The sequence below is a fragment of the Protobothrops mucrosquamatus genome, unplaced genomic scaffold, assembly GCF_001527695.2.
Source record: "Protobothrops mucrosquamatus isolate PMUCROS unplaced genomic scaffold, P.Mucros_1.0 scaffold415, whole genome shotgun sequence".
In the NCBI taxonomy this organism is placed as follows: domain Eukaryota; kingdom Metazoa; phylum Chordata; class Lepidosauria; order Squamata; family Viperidae; genus Protobothrops; species Protobothrops mucrosquamatus.
In genome coordinates this window covers 273,453-293,145 of record NW_015386744.1, presented here as the reverse complement: position 1 = coordinate 293,145, position 19,693 = coordinate 273,453, and the positions used below count along the sequence as shown (strand labels likewise).

General features: G+C 41.5%; 1 protein-coding gene across 1 annotated transcript in view; it reads right to left on the bottom strand.

Annotated features, from left to right (window-relative positions):
* The window catches only part of SLC12A1 (solute carrier family 12 member 1), a 38,645-nt gene that overhangs the window by 3,908 nt on the left and 15,044 nt on the right, over positions 1-19,693 (bottom strand). Inside the window, exons 11-22 of the mRNA XM_015816221.1 lie at positions 18,546-18,653; positions 16,618-16,741; positions 14,967-15,068; positions 13,782-13,937; positions 10,475-10,574; positions 10,279-10,390; positions 6,459-6,599; positions 4,470-4,576; positions 3,626-3,708; positions 2,093-2,236; positions 1,205-1,336; positions 659-770 (exon numbers count right to left, since the gene is read on the bottom strand). Of these exons, the coding sequence (XP_015671707.1) occupies positions 659-770; positions 1,205-1,336; positions 2,093-2,236; positions 3,626-3,708; positions 4,470-4,576; positions 6,459-6,599; positions 10,279-10,390; positions 10,475-10,574; positions 13,782-13,937; positions 14,967-15,068; positions 16,618-16,741; positions 18,546-18,653 (1,421 nt within the window). The remainder of the gene's footprint in view (positions 1-658; positions 771-1,204; positions 1,337-2,092; positions 2,237-3,625; positions 3,709-4,469; positions 4,577-6,458; positions 6,600-10,278; positions 10,391-10,474; positions 10,575-13,781; positions 13,938-14,966; positions 15,069-16,617; positions 16,742-18,545; positions 18,654-19,693) is intronic.

Sequence of the window (19,693 nt, the reverse complement as noted above, 5' to 3'; positions counted from 1 at the left end):
ATAAAAAATTTACTTCTAGATTAAATTAGATAACCTGTATTGTCATTTTTTCCTGTGGGTACAATGGCACACATTAAAAAAGAAAGAAATTTAGTTGCTTCCTCTCAAAGTGTATACATACGTAATACACACTTAAAACACTATATACAACATGTATAGACCTACACCCTTACAATATAAGTAACATATAAATATTAATCACTGTCCATCTTGAAGGAGGAAGGAGGAAGCTTTATAGAGTTCACAAGGTTAATACTGTAATTCTACTACTGGTTGCACAGTACTTTAGATATCTCAAACCGCTTTAGATACATCATTTTCTTCGTTTCTTCCTATACGCAAATAATTTTGGGAATAGGATGGAATTTAGCCTGGAATCTCAGGAGGAAGGAGCTGCGTTCTGGAGAAGCAAGAGGCAACTCTGTTCAGATAGTTTGTGTGAGAGAAAGAGGGTGAAGACAGCTCCTCAATAATTCCCAGAGTATAACCGCCTTATGGGGGTGGTTAGCATTTTTTTAGTTTATCAAAATTCTGTGAGATGAGGAACAATAAAAGAAAACCATAATGCTTGGAAGAATCACAAAATGACTTGCTTTTTGGAGGCTGACAAGGATGCAGTAAAAGTAAATTCTCAGGGTAAGGTTATGGATTTTCTTACATCAACTTTTCTTCTTCAAGACGAGTAACTTTTCCGCCAGTAAAGATCCTTAGTTTGCAATCCTTCCACTTTTTCCGGAGTGTCAGAATGTAGGGAATTAGGAGGATTAGCCCTAGGTGAAAAAAAATAGATCATATTATGAATGCTCCAGTTGTGAATGCTCCAATACTGGAAGTTTTTAAGAAGAGATTGGACAACCAATTGTCTGAAATGGTATAGGGTTTCCTGCCTGAGCAGGGGGTTGGACTAGAAGACCTCCAAGGTCCCTTCCAACTCCTATTCTATTCTATTCCATTCCATTCCACTCCATTCTATTCCATTCCATTCCATTCTATTCTCCTTCACACCAATGTAGCAAGTCAGAACGCTGTATAAGTAAGATAAATGTACTTTTTCACTAATATTGAAAGTGGAAGGTCGTTGACTTTAAAAAGGGTTTTTTTAAAATTACATTTTTGGTTACTTGTTTTGCAAATCTTATACAGGGTTATAGTCGTGATCCTGGTACCTAAGGTGGTGGTGATGGTGGTCTTTTTGGGGGCTTACCTCCATCATCAAACAGCCACCACACGTCGATGGAGCCCTTCCCTTGCTTTTTTTTAAACTGAAGACTAGCTTCAAGCAGCCGTTGATTGAATTCCCCAACGTGGACTGAAGAGATTGTGCTAATGCTGCAGCCTGAAACGAGAGAGACGAGCTCATAGTTAGCTTTAATAATCGTTTTATACATTTTTGTTTTGGTTAGGCAAATGTTAAAAGCAAATGCTTGGGTTTTAAAATATCACTTAAAAGACGATGAGAACCAATAATCAAAAGTCTGGAATCCCTGAACATGTAATACATTGCAAACACACAGCATTTGGTAACTCGCCACCGTTGGTATTTTGTTCTGTTTGGGAGTTACCTCTTGATTTGGGTGCTAGGACTTGAAAAAAGGGGTGGAGAAAATAGTAGATCTTTCCTAAAAAGTTCTGTGCTCAAAGACTGCTCCATAATTGGAGGAACTGTTGAGAAACTATGCCTACTACCGTGTGGAGAACATTAGCAAGAGACATTTCAGCAGTTAGCAAATGGGCCACTAGATTCACCCTGCAAAAGAATTTTCTGCACTATGAAAAGATAATATGGCGTTTCTTTTTTGATTATAGCAATTATTTCCCAGTTTGCTTCTCTATGAGAACATCACTCTGTCCATGTGGCTAGCATAAAATTTGCAAATCTGTATTTTTTGCTGAACTATTTCCTCTTTTTTTGATCATCTGTGACAGTTTAGGTTTCCATAAATCTGCTTTTTAAGTTGCTTCTAGAATATTGTCTATTTTGTTACAATAGACTAATGTGACTTTGCATGGCAGTCTGTTCTTGAAGTAGCTTTTCAGGAAAAAAAAAAGCTTATAGGCAGGTCTTATTCACACACTATTTTTAAGCTTATACCTTTTTTGGGCATCGTCTTTGAAAAGTTGAGCTTGGTGGTTCTTCTAAAGAATCTACGGATACCATAATTTTGTTCTTCAAATTCATTATCTTTAAGAGTTGCTTCTAGGGCTTGTCTCTCCTGCTCCATCTTCTTCAGTTCCTCTGTTAACCAAAAGAAAGATTGGTGGGGTGACTAGGAATTGTCCAAGAAAAACACGGATAGAATTCAATTATGGTTCTATCTCTGAACCTGACATATCAGCTTTTCCATTTCCTTTTTACCTGTCAATGATTGCCTCCTGTCAGATACCCTTAAATGAAGATGCTGCTTCAGCATTTTTTGTTCTATAATAAATTCCTGCCTCAGGACATCCATAAATGCATTTTTTTACTTTGAAAACATGCATGCATCAGGCGTAAACATTTGATTTCTGCATTTTGTTTCATGGTATTTTGGAAACATTTTAGCGGAAATATCAATTGTGTGGAAACACACAAAAAAGACAGCAGATGGCAGCAGAGGGTTACAATTTTTTATGACAGCTATGATCACACATTGATTTTAAGCAAAAACAAAATCATAAATACAGACTTAGTGGCCTGGTCTTTACATGCCATTAAGAATAGGCTTGAGTTTACTTAATTATACTTTAACTGAACATCTGGATTTGCCTTAGGTTCATTTTATTTTATTTTATTTGGTAATAAACCCCAACTGGAAGCTAGCTTGAAAGCAGCTTATGAAGTCTGGGTTCCTATAGCTAAGGTATTAAAAAATATTTGAAGTAGAAATCATGGGTTATTCTTAGTTCTTGCTAAAAGTCAAAAAAAATTCTATCTAAAATATTTTAAAGCAAGAACTGCATAGAAAAATGATCTGTTCCATAGGTGAAATGGCATTTTGCTGTTTTTTTTTCCCGTTTAGTTCCTGATAATGTTTTTTTTTTTTAAATCAACTCTGCACAAAGGACAGCATAGCGATGGGGATCTGATTGTCAAATAATGCATTGCACGGAAGATATAATAATATTCCTTAGTTAGGAAGCACGGTCTACCATGCTTTGTCGTTTCCCAATTAACCTGCTACCGTTGGCTTTATTGTGGGGTGCTCTTGAAGGCGACTTTAGAATCTATAGTTTTTCAAACTTGGCGATGTTAAGATGTGTGGACTCCCCAGCCAACATATCTAAAGGTAGAGGGATTCAAGATATAAAGTGCTATATAGGATTATGACCAGCACATGGGAGGGAGCCAGAAAGCCAACTGGAAAATTCAGCAACTCACACAATACAGGTGGCATTCTGCTGTAAGAGTTTTCACCCGTTAGCAGAATTGCATCCTTTACCAACCGTAGTATAGCTGTTTTTTTCAAACTTGGCCACATTTCAGATGTGTGGACCTCAACTCCCAGAATTCCCTTGCCACTCCTTTCCAGGAAAAAACTTCTCCGTGTTTAGAAATCGGTAGAATTATTAGGGGAACGTTTTTGTTCCCAGAAAGCATCACTTTCTTATAGGAATGGCTGGAAATTTTCCTAAGTCTTCGACCTACCTTGAACCTGGAGGACTTGCGATACATCAAACCCTTGGCTTATTCGAACAATTATCACACCAAATTCAAAGTCGAACGCATCGCTGGAATAAAGTTTACATTAAAAATTAAAAGAAAAAAACATTGAATTACCTGCATTGCAATAGTAACAGTTACAGCAAAGCTCATTGTGCACGATAAGTGAAAATAATTGGATTTCTATAATGAGACTTCCTTACTAGATCAAGTCTGCGTCTCTTGGATCACTTACAACACTGAATAACATTCGCCTCTCCCTTTTCATTGCCTGACTCCTGTCCAGTGGCAACTTTCTAATTTGCTCCATATTTGCCTCTGGCCAGGCTTCATTTAAATACGGTATCTCAGAGTTCTTTCGTTCCCAGAGGTTCTTGAATTTGAGCCACGACTGCTAAGTAAATTTTAACTTGAATCAAACTTATAATATGGCCTTAAAAATAATGTAGGCATATACTATGCATATGTCTACTTCAAAAATGTTTGCAAGGAAGCCTGAAAAAAAAACCCTGCTGCTTTAATGACTAGCAGCTAGGTTTTGTCTTTTCAAGAAATCTGAAATATTGCTAAATCGTTTTCAAACTGTGCAAGCCTCTAGAACATACTGTAGTCTTTTCTTGCATACAAGCATTATCTTTATTTTGTTTCGTGAGCACAAGAAATAATAGCAGCTGTTTTTGTCTTGCCATGTCTGGAATCTTGAATTGCAGGTTCAAAAATGATTTTATAAATCAGGCTTTTTTTTAAAAAAAGTATAAAATAAAATGAGAAGTTGTTTAGAGATGCTTCTAGCTCCAGCAATATAACATACTTCCAAATCCAAACTTACTGTATGGCACCTGTGTAATTTTCAACTTGTGTTGCAGTGGCATGTCTCCAATCTTTTTTAAATCCAAGCACCAAAGTATTAGGTCTCATTCTTCCCAAACCAGAGGCCTGCCAGGTATAAAATACAGTGTTTAAAGCAAGGCATGTGCAAGATTTATCTAAAATTAGAAGTAATGCCAAAATATAATGGGAATACGGTAACGTTCTGGAGGGATTTAAGATTAAAATCTATCTGGCGGGTGTCCTTCATGCTTGTACCCAAGCAGCACATATGAAGATTAGTTCTAAATCATCTCAGCTACTGTATAAAATGATTTTTAAACTGCAGAAATGTAATTGACTATAGCAGCATCCATTTGCATTTCTTTGGATTCAAAAATCAAAGTTTGAAAGCTAAAGAGCAACAGATTTTTCAGACTACCGGTTGTGTGATTGCTTTTAACACAATCTGTGCCAGCATTTGCAGAGCCTTTACAGAAAGCAAGGATGATGTTTATATGTTTAAAGAGCTATAACATTGGGCCAAGAAATTAAAAGACGCTTGCTCCTGGGGAGGAAAGCTATGGCAAATCTAGACAGCATACTAAAAAGCAGAGACATCACCCTGCCAACAAAAGTACGTATAGTCAAGGCCATGGTTTTCCCAGTTGCAATGCATGGCTGTGAAAGTTGGACCATAAGAAAGGCTGAGCGACAAAGAATGGAGGCCTTTGAACTATGGTGGTGGAGAAGACTCCTGCGAGTCCCTTAGACTGCAAGGCGTTCAAACCAGTCAGTCCTAGAAGAGATTGACCCTGACTGCTCTTTAGAAGGCCAGATCCTGAAGTTGAAACTCAAGTACTTTGGCCACCTAATGAGAAGGAAGGACTCACTGGAGAAGAGCCTGATGCTGGGAAAGATGGAGGGCAAGAGAAGGGGACGACAGAGAATGAGGTAGCTGGATGGAGTCACTGAAGCAGTAGGCCTGAGCTTAAATGGACTCCAGAAGATGGTAGAGGACAGGAAGGCCTGGAGGAACATTGTCCATGGGGTCGCGATGGGTTGGACATGACTTCGCAACTAACAACAGCAACAACAAAACATTGAGCAAGTGCTATATAATACCTTTCATAGGACAGCTACTACATTCAAGTCTGTCTCCTTTGACAGTAAACCTTTTTGAATACAGTTGGAAATTATTATTTTTTTTAGAACAAGCACGTCTTCCACTTCAGTACTTTAGATTTGTCCTCCCCCTGAAAATCGTGAGTGCTTTCAGCCTAGTCATTTTTTAAAAAAAATGAAAATATTCTCTTGTTTCAGAAGCATTAGTGTGCTCGCTCATTATATCTGATGGTGTAGCAATCAAATTAATACTCTGATCATAAACTCATTGTTTAATTTCACAGCAATTAGAACATCTGGTTGCTTGTATGAGAACGAGCTTCTTTTCCCCTGTGTACTCCAGTGTTAGAAGATGAAGTGTTAATTTCACTATATTAAATCTATTTTGTGATCCAATATAAAATACTGGTAGTATTACATAAGTGTAGGTAATTGCTTGGGTAGTCTGAGACATTTAAGTTCCTGTAAAGCATCCCTATTCAATAGAGGCCCTTGATCATTGAATATGGCCATGCTTCCCAACCTTGGAAGTTTGAAGATGGTAGACATCAACTTCCAGAATTCCCATGCTGGCTGTGGAATTCCAGAAGTAAAAAATCTACACATCTTCAAGCCATGATAGCTGGGGAATTCTGGGAGTTGAAACCCACCCATCTTCAAGCCACCAAGGTGAGAAACATTAAAATATGGAATTGATTCATTTCCCCCCTATAAATCCATGGCCTCAAAATAGAGTTATTCCCGAAATAAGCTAAAATACAAAGAGCAGTGCCCCCAGGATACCCTCTGCAGCTCCATGATGCTTTCCAAAAGGTAAACCTTCCTGTATAAACCAACATTCTTGGCTAGCGGAGGCTGCTTTGAAGCCACACTTCAAGCAGCTCACCTGAAGAAGACTTCTGACTCCATCTCTAAAGCTGTCGGCCGCCACCGCCGCATAAAAAGCTTTCCTTTTATTCTTCGCCAGCCAGGCCTGCTTCGTTGTCGTGCCACTGTTCATCTCTGTAACGCACAGCTTGCGTGGGCCCTGTGTGACACGATCATACATTAGAGAGGAGGAGTCTGCATTATGCCCTACACAATAGCCTGATTTCGAGGGAGGGACTGAATCGGCTCGGTGAGGGGCTGCGACGTGCGTCAAAGGAAAAAAATAGATTCCCACAAAAGATTTTTTTGGGGGGGGGGGTGTTTTGTTTTTTTTTTGTTGTTGCAGAGATTTCCATTTTTTGCAGGTCCAAATCGTTCGCTTTCCGTTCAGTCAGTGTTGAGCCAGCCCTTAAGTTTCATGACGACGATAGAAAAAGACCCATTTCAAAAAATTCAGCTTGGGGAGAGTTTTAATTTAACGGGGAAAGCATGAAGGATTAACAGAGAAACTCGATGGTAGGTGGGCGCCAAGTATTCACAGTTATTTTCTTTAAAAAAAATAATAATGTTCGTACTTCATAGTATCTATGCGCAAAAGCCTCCCTAACCTGGGGTGTTTTGCATAAAAGAATTCATCAGCAGATGGGGGGGGGACCAAAGAAAGGGCATTCTCAGGAATTACATCTAAATTGTGGAGGGTATTTTTTCCCCTCCTGCAGGAGACAATTTGCTATTCCCTTCAGTGTTAACTGGCTACAGATTTCACCTGATGACATAGACCAGTGGTTCTCAACCTTTTTAATGCCGTGACCCCAACCAGTCGTAAGTCGAGGACTAAACCGGTCGTAAGTCGAGGACTAAACCGGTCGTAAGTTGAGGACTAAACCGGTCATAAGTCGAGGACTACCCAACCGGTTGTAAGTCGAGGACTTTCCCTGCCCGGGAGCGCCGCGCATGCGTGGTTCCGCCCCCTGCGCCGGCCGAGGCGTAGCTGGCAAGCGGCAGAGATGGAGCAGGCCGACCACCAGCTGGCCCAGCTCAAGGGAGGTAAGGCACCCGCCGGAAAAGGGGGAAAAAATGGCAGACAAAAAAAATGGCGGACAAAAAAAATGGCGGACAGCCTTGCTTGGCGACCCCCATGAAATGGTCGATCTACCCCAAATGGGGTCCCGACCCACAGGTTGAGAACCACTGACATAGACTAATTCCCCACCCCCCTGTTTTTTTTTTCCTGCTTTGCAATTGTTTTGTTTCAAATTAGATTAGCTTTGGAACTTCTTGGAGAGTTTTATTATTGCTGGCTGCCCTAAATGTTTTCTCAACATTTAGAAGCGAAGAGGATATGTTTTATATAAACAAACATATGCCGACAAATCCCAGTTTTGACACAGGGGCTGTTTACAAGTCTGTTGGCCATGTAGTGGCAGTGCTTTCCAGTCTAGCTATGGAAAATGTGAATTTGAATTCCCATTATGCAAAGGCTTCCTTTGTCGTTTTTTTTTTTTTTTAATTAAACCTGCAAGTCGGTCTTGAAAGGGCTAAGATATCCTGAAAATAATGGGCTTATTCAGGACTGAAGCTTCATACAGGTAATTCTAGACCTAGTACCACAATTTCTGTAAGTAAGTAAGAGTAAGCAAGTTAAGTAAGACATTTGTTAAGTGAGCGTTGCCCCTTTTTACAACTTTTCTTCCCAGAATTAAGTGAATCATTGCAGTTAAAGTTAGTAATATAGTTAAGTGAATTTGCCTTCCCCATTGACTTTGTCAAAAAGTCATAAAAGAGGAATCACATCACCCGGGACACGGCAACCGTCATAAACACGAACCAGTTGCCAAGCGTCTGAATTTTGATCACGTGCCCATGGGGACGCTGCAACGGCGGTAAGTCACTTTTTTCAGTGCCGCTGTCATTTTGAACGGTCACTAAATGAACTGTTGTAAGTCGAGAAAGGCCTCCATCAGCATCAGTTGAACCACTGAACTCGTCTGTAGAGGATCTGAATGCTGAGGTTTTGGCTGCTAGTCCTGGCCCTAAATTAGGGATATTGGAATAAGGCAGTGGTGCCAAACCTATGGCACGGGTGCCAGAGGCGGCACTCAGAGCCCTCTCTGTGGGCACCCGCACCGTCGCCCCAGTCCTAGGCCTTTAGCTGGGTTTTATAAAACCTTTTTGCTTTAGGCTTCTGCCGCCGTGTGCAAAAAAAAAAAAAGAAGGTTCAATCAGTCAATTTCAACTTCTCGCGGGGAAAAAAAAATCTTGCAAAGTTGGAATTGATTGATTGAACTTTTTAGTCCCACCCAGTCTGCCGTTACCACCGCAGCCACGCCCACCCAATGGGCCACACCCACCCGGCACTCAGCGATGCATAAGTGGGTTTTGGGTTGCAGTTTAGGCACTCAGTCTCTAAAAGGTTCGCCATCACTGGAATAAGGCACCCAAGCTGAAAGAGTATCGTTTTGAATTGGTATTATTGTCTGCATCCTGTAGCTTGGCTGCATTTTTCCAAGGCTTAGAATAAACAGCACTCTCTACAGGAATTAAAAAATAAATAAGAACAGCTACTTAACCATAGTTTTTCCCAATGGCTACCAAAATTTAGATTCGTGCATCAGCTGAATATAAACTAAACAAAGGATTAATAGATATAAGCAAGAATCATTCAGAATCTTAATGGGAGTCGTATCGATAGCCTACTCCGATTTTATCATTCTTTTATTTTCCCAGTTAAACTGCTCACAGTACTTCATTATGCCAATTTTTATTAGTCAATAAAGCTAAATGCTGTTGAAGATTTTAGAGAAGGAATTTAAAATACCTAAACCAACACAGCATGTTATATAAAATATTTGCAGACATATAAAACTAGAAACCAATAAGTAAAAAAAAAAAGGAAACCTTTCTGCCCAAAGCTTTTATAGACTGGAATAAAATACCCACTGGAATAAGGAGTAAAACTTAGCATTATAAATTAATGGGGCAAAAACAAAAACCCTTTATTGGATTGTGCTGTTTTTATTATTTGGAAGAGTCACTTATAAAAATAAGTTTATATAAGTAGTCTTCGACTTTGCTAAGCAAGACATTGTTAAGTGTTAAGGGACAGAAGGTCACAAAAGGGGAATTGCTTGACCCCAGGATGCTGCAAGCATCATAAATAATGCCAATTGGCAAGTTTCCAAATTTTGATCATGTGACTGTGGGGATCTTGCAATGGTCATAAGTGTGAAAAATGGTTATAACTCACTTTTTTCAGTGCCACTGTAACTTCAGTTACTAAACAAATAGAAATAGCAACAGTACTTAAGACTTATATACCGCTTCACTTTGCTTTACAGCCCTCTCTAAGTGAGTTACAGAGTCCGCATTTTGCCCCCCAACAATCTGGGTCCTCATTTTACTGACCTTGGAAGGCTGAGTCAACCTTGAGCTGGTCAGGATCGAACTGCTGGCAGTTGGCAGAGTTATGGAAGGAAGGAAGGAAGGAAGGAAGGAAGGAAGGAAGGAAGGAAGGAAGGGAGAGAGGGAGGGAGGGAGAGAGGGAGGGAGGGAGGGAGGAAAGGAAGGAAGGAAGGGCAATAGCAATAGCACTTAGATTTATATACCGCTTCACTGCTTTACAGCCTCTCTAAGCGGTTTTACAGAGTCAGCCTCTTGCCCCCAACAATCTGGGTCCTCATTTAATTGACCTTGGAAGGGATGGAAGGCTGAGTCAACCTTGAGCCAGTCAGGATCAAACTTTCTACCAAAGAAGATCTTTCTGTGACTTAGCTTTCTGTGTAGAAAACCTGCAGTTTCCAGTTGTGAACCAGGTACACATATGTATGGGCCAAACTTACCATGAACACTTCACAGCAGATGCAAAGACCGTTGTCCTTCGTGAATGAATGAGTGATGTCTAACAAAGCCGGCCTTGTCATAGGTCCTCCTGTTAAAACGATGCATTGAGGCCTGCAAAAGATGGAAGGAGATGCATTACAGCTGAAGGTGCATTTACATCTGATAATCGTTGAACCCCTTTCTGCAACAACCTACCGGAAGTTCTTCACGTGATCGTCCACTGTAGTTAGTTCCAATGCGCTCTCAACGGCATTAATGTAGTAAAGTGCCTGGGCAGATGATCCCCAATTGACTTCTGTGGTCCAAGCAAAAAGAAATCACGTCGCTTTTAGCTTCTATATTCAACAAAAGTCATTTTACAGGTACCCTGTTTTGGATCCATCGTAACAAGAAGTAGCACTTGATTTTTATAGGTGGAATGCTATATGCGAACTACGATCTTATGCCTGGCTAGTGGAAGTCAGCCCTACTCAATTTTTAAATTTACCCCGACAATATCTGCAGACTCTTTCAAAGTGGTCACCCGGGTTTTCCCGGTTGCATTCCTGCCTTTTTTTCAATCTTTCAAGGTAGGCGAGATCAAGACATTGCTGAGATTCCAAGAAAATGACTTTATTGTTGTAGGGCAGTGGTTCTCAACCTTTTTAATGCCGCAACCCCAACCGGTCGTAAGTCAAGGACTAAACCGGTCGTAAGTCGAGGACTAAACTGGTCGTAAGTCGAGGACTACCCAACCGGTCGTAAGTCGAGGACTTTCCCTGCCCGGGAGCGCTGCGCATGTGTGGTTCCGCCCCCTGCGCCGGCCAAGGCGTAGCTGGCAAGCGGCAGAGACGGAGCAGGCTGACCACCAGCTGGCCCAGCCCAAGGGAGGTAAGGCACCCGCTGGAAAAGGGGAAAAAAATGGCGGACAGCCTTGCTTGGCAACCCCCGTGAAATGGTCAATCGACCCCAAATGGGGTCCCGACCCACAGGTTGAGAACCACTGTTGTAGGGTGTAATAACAGAATTGTGTAAGCCAGACCTGGGGATTTTATGGCCCCTGGGCCACATCTGGCCCATTGGCTGTCCCTGTCGGGTTCGCATGGATTGCTTCTATTTTGAAGGCAACTGCTATTCCTCCCTCCCCCAATTTATGTATGTGTGCATGCCTACGCACCTTCACAGCTCTATCGAATCAGCCCTTCACAACAATCCCAGTGTCTCATGTGGCCCCTTGGGAAAATTAATTGCCCACCCCTATTTGTATGCCTATCAAAGCTACATAAACAAGAGACTGATTATTGATTATTTGATCATTACATTGAGTTCCTTTCTCATGTTTTCCACTTTCTCGGGACTGAGTTGGCATTTCTCCTTCTTTAACAATTCTCCCATTCCTTCCCCGAAGTCATCTCTCTTGTCTTTCTTCATACCTCTCCTGCTTGACTCTTTTCTAATCGGTCTTATCAGATTAAAAAAAATGAAATAATCCATTCTGTCTTGGTTCTGTGCAACAGAGTGAAAATAGATATTCAAGTGAGCTTCTACACATTTTGTGATCTCGGTGTCTTCCACGTTCTCTCAAACCTGGACGTTCATCACCATCATTTGCAGTGGTATTGGTTATTTACATCACATTCAAGCTTATTTGTTCCTGTCCAATTCTGAGATTTTTCTAGAACTGAAAACACTACTGTCTCTCTTTTTAAAAAGCCTTGCTTGGCTTCTGAACAGTTAACCAGCCTGATGCCAAATTCCACTATTAAGTAGAAAGACAACTTTTCAAAAGCAACCGTGATGTCTGTTGCATTAATGTTTTTCAGCTCCTTTTGAGAACTACATAGCTTATAATATAGTATTTTATGGAAAAGAAGCTTGTTAAGGAAAAAGAGCAGAGAAGGCGTACACATGTTTAAAGCTGGCACAGCGTTGCTACAAGCTAAAGAAATATCGTTTGCTTCAGCTAAGGGGATCGCCAGAAAGTGAATGCGACGGCGTAGCTATTAGACTTCTAAATAATAATAATAAAAGCAAGCAAACAAGACAAGGTTTCTAGTTAATTCCAGCGCTCTGTGTAGAAAAAGCTACAATATGCTGCTCTACAGAACTCATAAAAACCTCATTACTGGCAATATGTTGGTAGTCTACAAAGAAACCATTTTTCAAAAGCTACCTTTGGAGATCCCTCCAGAGATTATTTTTTTTTCCTAACAGGAGAGAGCACGCCAGATTAAAACGGCAGCAGTCATCTGACAGAGAGGATTAGTTATCAGAGATGGGAATACACAGGATTCTTAAGGGGAAAAAAACGTGAGTGCTTGTTTGAAATCTTTCTCCACTGAGCTGCATTAAAAAGCACCCTGGGGACAAGCAGAAGAACGGAGAAAGGAAAAATTGAAATCAGAATGTTCTTTTTAAAATAATTCCACTAGGAACATCCCCCTGGTAACTAAATTAGACGTGACAGCGAAGGGTTGATGGATTTCAATATGTACCTATGCAAGTCACACGTACAGTGAGGAAGAAAAACAAAAAGAAAACCAGCTATAAATTACCCTATAGCTTTTGTCTGGTTTTGTGTTTGTGTGTGTGTGTGTGTGTGTGCGCTTCTTTTGATTACCTCTGCTTCTTTTGTCTATATCGAACTTTTCCCACTGCCAGATGGGTTGGGGTGTAGTCACAGCAAGGATAGTGCACCAATCAGTTATAAAGCAGGGCGGGCAAAACTTTTGGGACGTGAGATAATAATAATAAAGTTGGAAGGGACCTTGGAGGTCATCTAGTCCAACCCCCTGCTCAGGCAGGAAACCCTACACCATTTCAGACAAATGGCTGTCCAGTCCCTTCTTAAAAACTTCCAGTGTTGGAGCATTCACCGCTTCTGGAGGCAGGTTGTTCCACTGGTTAATTGTTCTAACTGTCAGGAAGTTTCTCCTTAGTTCTAAGTTGCTTCTCTCCTTGATCAGTTTCCACCCGTTGCTTCTCGCCCTGCCTTCAGGACGATTTTAGATTTTAACTAACCGTGGGCAAAAAAAGGAATAAGAGCTGACTCTCAGGTTAGAAATTCTTTCCAATACAAAGAATTCTGCCCCAGAACAGTTGAGGGAGCTAGGTATGTCTAGCCCAGGGCTTTTCAATCTTTTCACCCATTGTACCACTTTTAGGATATGGCAACATCCGAGTACCACCAGTCGCCTAGCAAGGGGTCAAAAACTTGATGACAAAAAAAGAAAAAAAAATATGATGAAGTACACGTAGTCCTTGACTTACAACAGTTCGCTTAGTGATTGTTTGAAGTTACAATGGCACTGAAAAAGGTGCCCCCCCAAGCCACAGCCGAGCAAGACGCCTGCCCGCCTGGCCGCGCTCTTCCTCCTGTCCGAGGTTTTCATTGTTGTGAGCATTTCTGTTGAGGATCGGCAGCAGGGGCGGGATGGGGGGGGGTGTTCGGTTTTTATTTTCTCTGACGTTTTCTCCCCTCCCCACCCTGAACGGCTTATTTATTCATTTTTCTGAGCCTTACCTGGCTTCTTGTAGGTCACATAAATATAGAGAAAGAACTCAATGGCGTATGTGATAAGAGCTGCCCACCAGTTGATGACAAACATGACACCACAGCAGAGCACAGCTCCAAAAAGGGACACCCACAGGTTGTAATACCTAAAGGCAGGTCTCCAGCCTATGGGAATCAGAAAAAGTGAGTCAGTTCCTAATCATCCAGATACAATTGGTTGATTAATTGATTGAGTAAATGTATAGGGGTTGGACTAGAAGACCTCCAAGGTCCCCTCCAACTTTTGTTGTTCTGTTCCTTGATATGTCTTACTCCTGTGGTGGCGAACCTATGGCACGCGTGCCACAGGTGGCACGCCGAGCCCTCTGTGGGCACGCACGCCGTTGCCCCAGTCCTAGGCCTTCAGCTGGGTTTTATAAAACCTTTTCGCTTTAGGCCTCCGTCGCCGTGTGGGAAAAAAAAAGATTCAATCAATCAATCAATTTCAACTTTTCGTGGGAAAAAAAAAGATCTTGCAAAGTTGGAGTTGATTGATTGAACTTTTTAGTCCCACCCAGTCTGCCGTTACCACCGCAGCCACGCCCACCCAATGGGCCACGCCCACCCATCACCCAACGATACATAAGTGGGTTTTGGGTTGCAGTTTGGGCACTCGGTCTCTAAAAGGTTCACCATCACTGTCTTACTCTGTTGAGTAAGCATTACTGCCAGTGTGGGACTGGGAGTTGCCAGGCAGAAGAAAGTTTTAATTGTGACTTTTATTTTTGTTTTTGTTTACGTGACTTTGTTTTGAGCCTCTTTGGATTTGGTGAAGTCACTAAATAATAAAAGGAGAGGATTGTTCCAGCCCTTGGCAGCTGACGCCACAGGGCTGCTTGGATTTATTTCACTTGCTAGGATCCAACGGTGCCGTACCCCAATATATATTTACTGCCTTCAGTCATTTCTCTGCATCTCATAAAACACAGTTGTTGCCCAATAAAACACATGCCACAATACAAAAGGCAGCCCACCAAGGAGTAAAACACATTTTCCTCCACTTGTTATGCAAGATTTGCAGTCCTCCGGTCCCCCTAATGTGAAAGTTCCTATTCCTGCTTAAGCCTCCTGGAATTATTTGCTCTTGGAAGAAGTCTTAAAAAAACTGAGTTACCAGATGTAGAAGCAAGTGAAAATCTGCAATGAAAAACTAACCTGGAGATTTTGCATACGACGCGTGGAAACAAGAGAAATTGATGAGGGCGTAGGAAGCCAGGAAGAAGTTGGAGATGATCGGAGCAATAGTGTTCAGCTCGGCTGTAAAAATAAAAATAAAAGACAAAATATACGGGTGATGGATTGTGTCTACGAAGGGAGAGGTGATGCGGTGGATTGCATTATATTTTGTATTTTGTTAGTGTTGTGTTTGGACTTGTGTGAGATTTCAAAGCCAGGTAGAAATACTAAGTTAACCCGAATTAACTTTAAATCTGGTTCAGAAAGACTTCATCCAAAATTTCCCTTGCTAAGCAAGGCAGTTGTTAAGTGAGTTTTGTCTCATTTTACGACCTTTCTCGACACAGTTGTTAAGTGAATCGCTGCATTGTTAAGTTAGCAACACTGTTGTGAAGTGTAGTACCTGGCTTCCCCATTGACTTATTTGTCAGAAGGTCACAAAAGATAATCACACGCCTTTGCATTGCAACCGTCACAAATGTGAGTCAGTTGCCAAGGGTCTGAATTTTGATCACGTGACCATGGGGATGCTGCAGCGGTCATACATCTGCAAGTCCCTTTTTTCGGTGCCGTTGTAACTTCGAACAGTCACTAAACGCACAGTTGTAAATTGAGGACTACCTGTAATTGTTTAAGCCCTCCGTTTTTTAAAAACGAAACAAAAATTATGAAAGATTATTTTTTCTTCTTCTTCTTCTTCTTCTTCTTCTTCTTCTTCTTCTTCTTCTTCTTCTTCTTCTTCTTCTTCTTCTTCTCCTCCTCTTCTTCTTCTTCTTCTTCTTCTTCTTCTTCTTCTTCTTCTTCTTCTTCTTCTTCTTCTTCTTCTTCTTCTTCTTCTTCTTCTTCCTCCTCCTCCTCTTCCTCCTCCTCCTCCTCTTCTCTCTCTCTCTCTCTCTCTCTCTCTCTCTCACTCTCTCATAGAATAGAATAGACGTGGTCTGCACCAAACCCAAAAACTCTGTATTGTAAAAGTGACAAAGCTTTGTGTGTGTTCCAAATAGGAAATCACAAAGGAATTTTAAACAGTGTAAGATGAAAGAAAGGATGATCAAATGGGAACGTTTGTAGCAGAAATCTCCCAGGGATCAGCGCTGTGAACCTATTATGAAAGCAGGTAGAATTCACTGTGCTGTTGCTTTGGAACAGCAGACCTTTGATTTATGCAGACATTTGGGAAAAAAAACAACTTTATGCTACACTGAAAGGCCCTGAAGAAGATGCCCTCAAAGGCAGTTGCTTGATTTCTTAAGAAACTGAGCAAGATGCATATATACTATGCAAGTATCCGTAGCCAAATCTTTGGAAGACCAAAGCTTCCATTGATTCAATCACCCTCATACCTGGTGCAACCATGATGCACCATGCTTAACCATAATGGCTTGAATGACACAGTGCAAGGCACAAACATTAACACATCATGGTTTAGCCTGATATATAAACTCAGCGTTTCAGTGGCTGGCATCTTTCTTTCTTTCTTTCTTTCTTTCTTTCTTTCTTTCTTTCTTTCTTTCTTTCTTTCTTTCTTTCTTTCTTTCTTTCTTTCTTTCTNGCATTCGGTGGTATTTTTCTTAGACCGCTGTCGGTCTTCCCATTGCAGACACCAATCCCACACCCCTTGAGCTGTACCCACCAATCAGAATGAAGGCCAAAGCAATGAAGAAAGTCAGAATATATCCTCGGATCGGTTCATTATTTTTCCCATATCCTTTGGCAAAAAAGTGGAGCGCTCGATAGATGTTATCCTTGCAGAGAGCCTGTCGAAAGAGCAGAGTTTGGTTAAGAAATGTAATTCTTGGCTGCTTGGTCTCCTGGCTATCCTCAAAAGAACAGCACGCCCGTCATTGCAAGTGATTATCATTAAAGTCTTGGGTTTAAACTACATTATTGTGAATGGGCAGTTGCTTAGCCCACCCTGATAACTTTGGGAGTGCAGGGATCCTGTGAGGACGTGAAAGATGAAAACAACTCCATCTGCACCCTTGTGTGGGATACTGGCTTGTACTGATAATCTGGTGATCAGTTGCTCTCCCACACGTTTTCAGACACCCCATCAAGGTTGCCACCATAAACAAAGTAGCATTTCTGTAGTAAGGTAGTCCTGGACGTGCAACCACAATTGAGCCCAATGTTTTTGTTGTTAGGAGAGTTTTGCCCCATTTTACGACTTTTCTCATCACAGTTGCTAAGGGAATCCCTGCAGTCGTTAAATTAGTCACCCGGTCATTAAGGGAATCTTGGCTTCCCCACTGACTTTGCTCGTCAGAAGGTCACAAAAGGGGATTCAACTGACCCCGGGACACTGGAACTGTGATAAGTACAAGTCAGTTGCCAAGCATCCGAATTTTGATCACCTGACTGTGGAGATGCTGCAGTGCTTGTAAGTGTGAGAAACAGTCATTTGTCACTTTTTTCAGGGCTGTTGTAACTTCGGTCATTAAATGGATGTTTGTAAATTGAGGACTACCTGTAATGGCATTATGTTAAGAGCCTGGGCGAGGAGAACCTCAATTCAAACAAATAATAATAATAATAATAATAATAATAATAATAATAATAATAATAATAATAATAATAATAATAATAATAATAATAATAAAGTTGGAAGGGACCTTGGAGGTCATCTAGTCCAACCCCCTGCTCAGGGAGGAAACCCTATATCAGGGCTTTTCAACCAGTGGCACGGGTACCACCTATGGTACATGGGCACCTGGCAGGTGGTACGCGACCATCCTAGAAAAGTAGCGGGGGAGGGGAATGAGCTGAACCAGTGGCAGCACCACACAAGCCTGAGCGAGAGACGGCTGGAGCTGCAGGGCTGTCAGGGCTCAGCGGAAGCGCCAGGATCAGCTCTTCTTCGGGGCTGTCAGGGCTCAGCGGAAGCGCCAGGCTCCAGCTGGAGCTCGGCGCTGATCCTGGCACTTCTGCTGAGCCCTGAAGAAGCACCAATCAGCTGGAATGTTGCAGCATCTCCAGGGTCTTGTGATTTACATTCAGATGCTTGGCAACTGATTCATATTTATGACAGTCACAATGTCCCAGGGTCATGTGAAGTGACCAAACCCTGCTGTAACCACCCAGCAGATGGGGGGAATAAAAACCAAACACCCCGCACTCCACCTCCGCTGCCAATCCTCAACAGAAATGCTCACAACAATGGAAACCTCGGACAGGAGGAAGAAGCGCCACTGGGTGGGCAGGCAGGTGTCTTGCTCGGCTGTGGCTTGGGGGGCACTTTTTTCATTGCCATTGTAACTTCGAACAGTCACTAAGCGAACTGTTGTAAGTCGAGGACTACCTGTACTTTATCACTTTTTTCCTTTTTTGGGGGGGGCATCAAGTTTTTGACATCTTTCTAGGCGACTGGTGGTACTCAGATGTTGCCATATCCTAAAAGTGGTACAATGAGTGAAAAGGTTGAAAAGCCCTGATCTATGGGACTCACACCTGTTGTATTTGCGACGCACACCCCGGCTGATCAACTGGTCAGCATAAGCATGGCTAACAAATTGTAGAGCTACGGGAAAAGATACAAAAACACTGTTTGGCCTCTGAATGTACCTGGAAAACCTTTGGCGCGCTGACAAGTGAAGCTAATGCGGAAGAGAGCGTGGCAGAGAATATCCCAGCGGTGATTAAGGGTCCAAACCCTGAAACCATGCTCATAACCTGTGGGAAGGGAAAAATAAGAATAAAAGAAAGCCATTAAATTGGTACCAGCTCGGCTAGAAACAAAATTTGCAAATCCCTCAGATTGTTAAATGTATAACAACGTGCATTGTTATTCTGTCTCTTCTCTATGATCTTTTAAGTCACCCATTAACAGCTTGTCAGGGAGATTGTTCAGCACAGCAAATTACTTTTTGTTGTCAAAAAATAAAATAAAATACCCCAAACAATTTGCTCATAATGGAGAAGATTATTCTTTAATTGAAACTTGTTTTGTTCCTTTGGAAGCCAAAGGCATCGGTTTTTATTTCTTCTGCAAATGATACCGTTCAGAAAAGACTCGTATTAGGAACAAGAGGCCAGCTAGCTATATCTGCAGGAGGAAGCAATCTTCCTATCAGCAAAAGAAAATTTGCATGTGTAACGATCTCCAATCCAGGCATGTACATAAATAGATATTATTGTATCATCTATTTAAGAAAGTTCTATCAACAATTTCATGGGACTAGTATCTGGGAAAGTTACTGCGGAGCGTAGATAGCGAAGCAAGACCTTTTGTGAGACCTTTTATTGATGGACATATAAATCATAGATAACTCTATGTATTTCCAGTAGATACACTTTTTAAAAGAGTCTCTAAAAGAGCGAACATCCAAGTTCTCACAATCTTTCATGGTGTGGTTTGAGTAAATACTTTCTATCACTTAGCATTTAATTGGGCTGTGCACTTTGCCATGAAATTACTCCAGTCTAAAGTTTTGATGGAATTCCAGTTTAGATCAGGAACTTTAGGATGTCTGTATTCTCCTTCCATCCATTTAACAAAATGTTATTTTGCAGAAACTTAGAAACAGAAACTGACTTATCTCTGTTGTCTAATAGAAGATCATCGTCTACCGGATATCAAAAAGGGCTTTCCCCATTTCTGTTGATCTTAATTGGAGCTACGGTACAAGCTCCTACAAGAACACACCCAAGCTCAGAGAGCATCAAGGATCCATAGTTCTCCTCCTCCTCCTCCTCCTCCTCCTCCTCCTCCT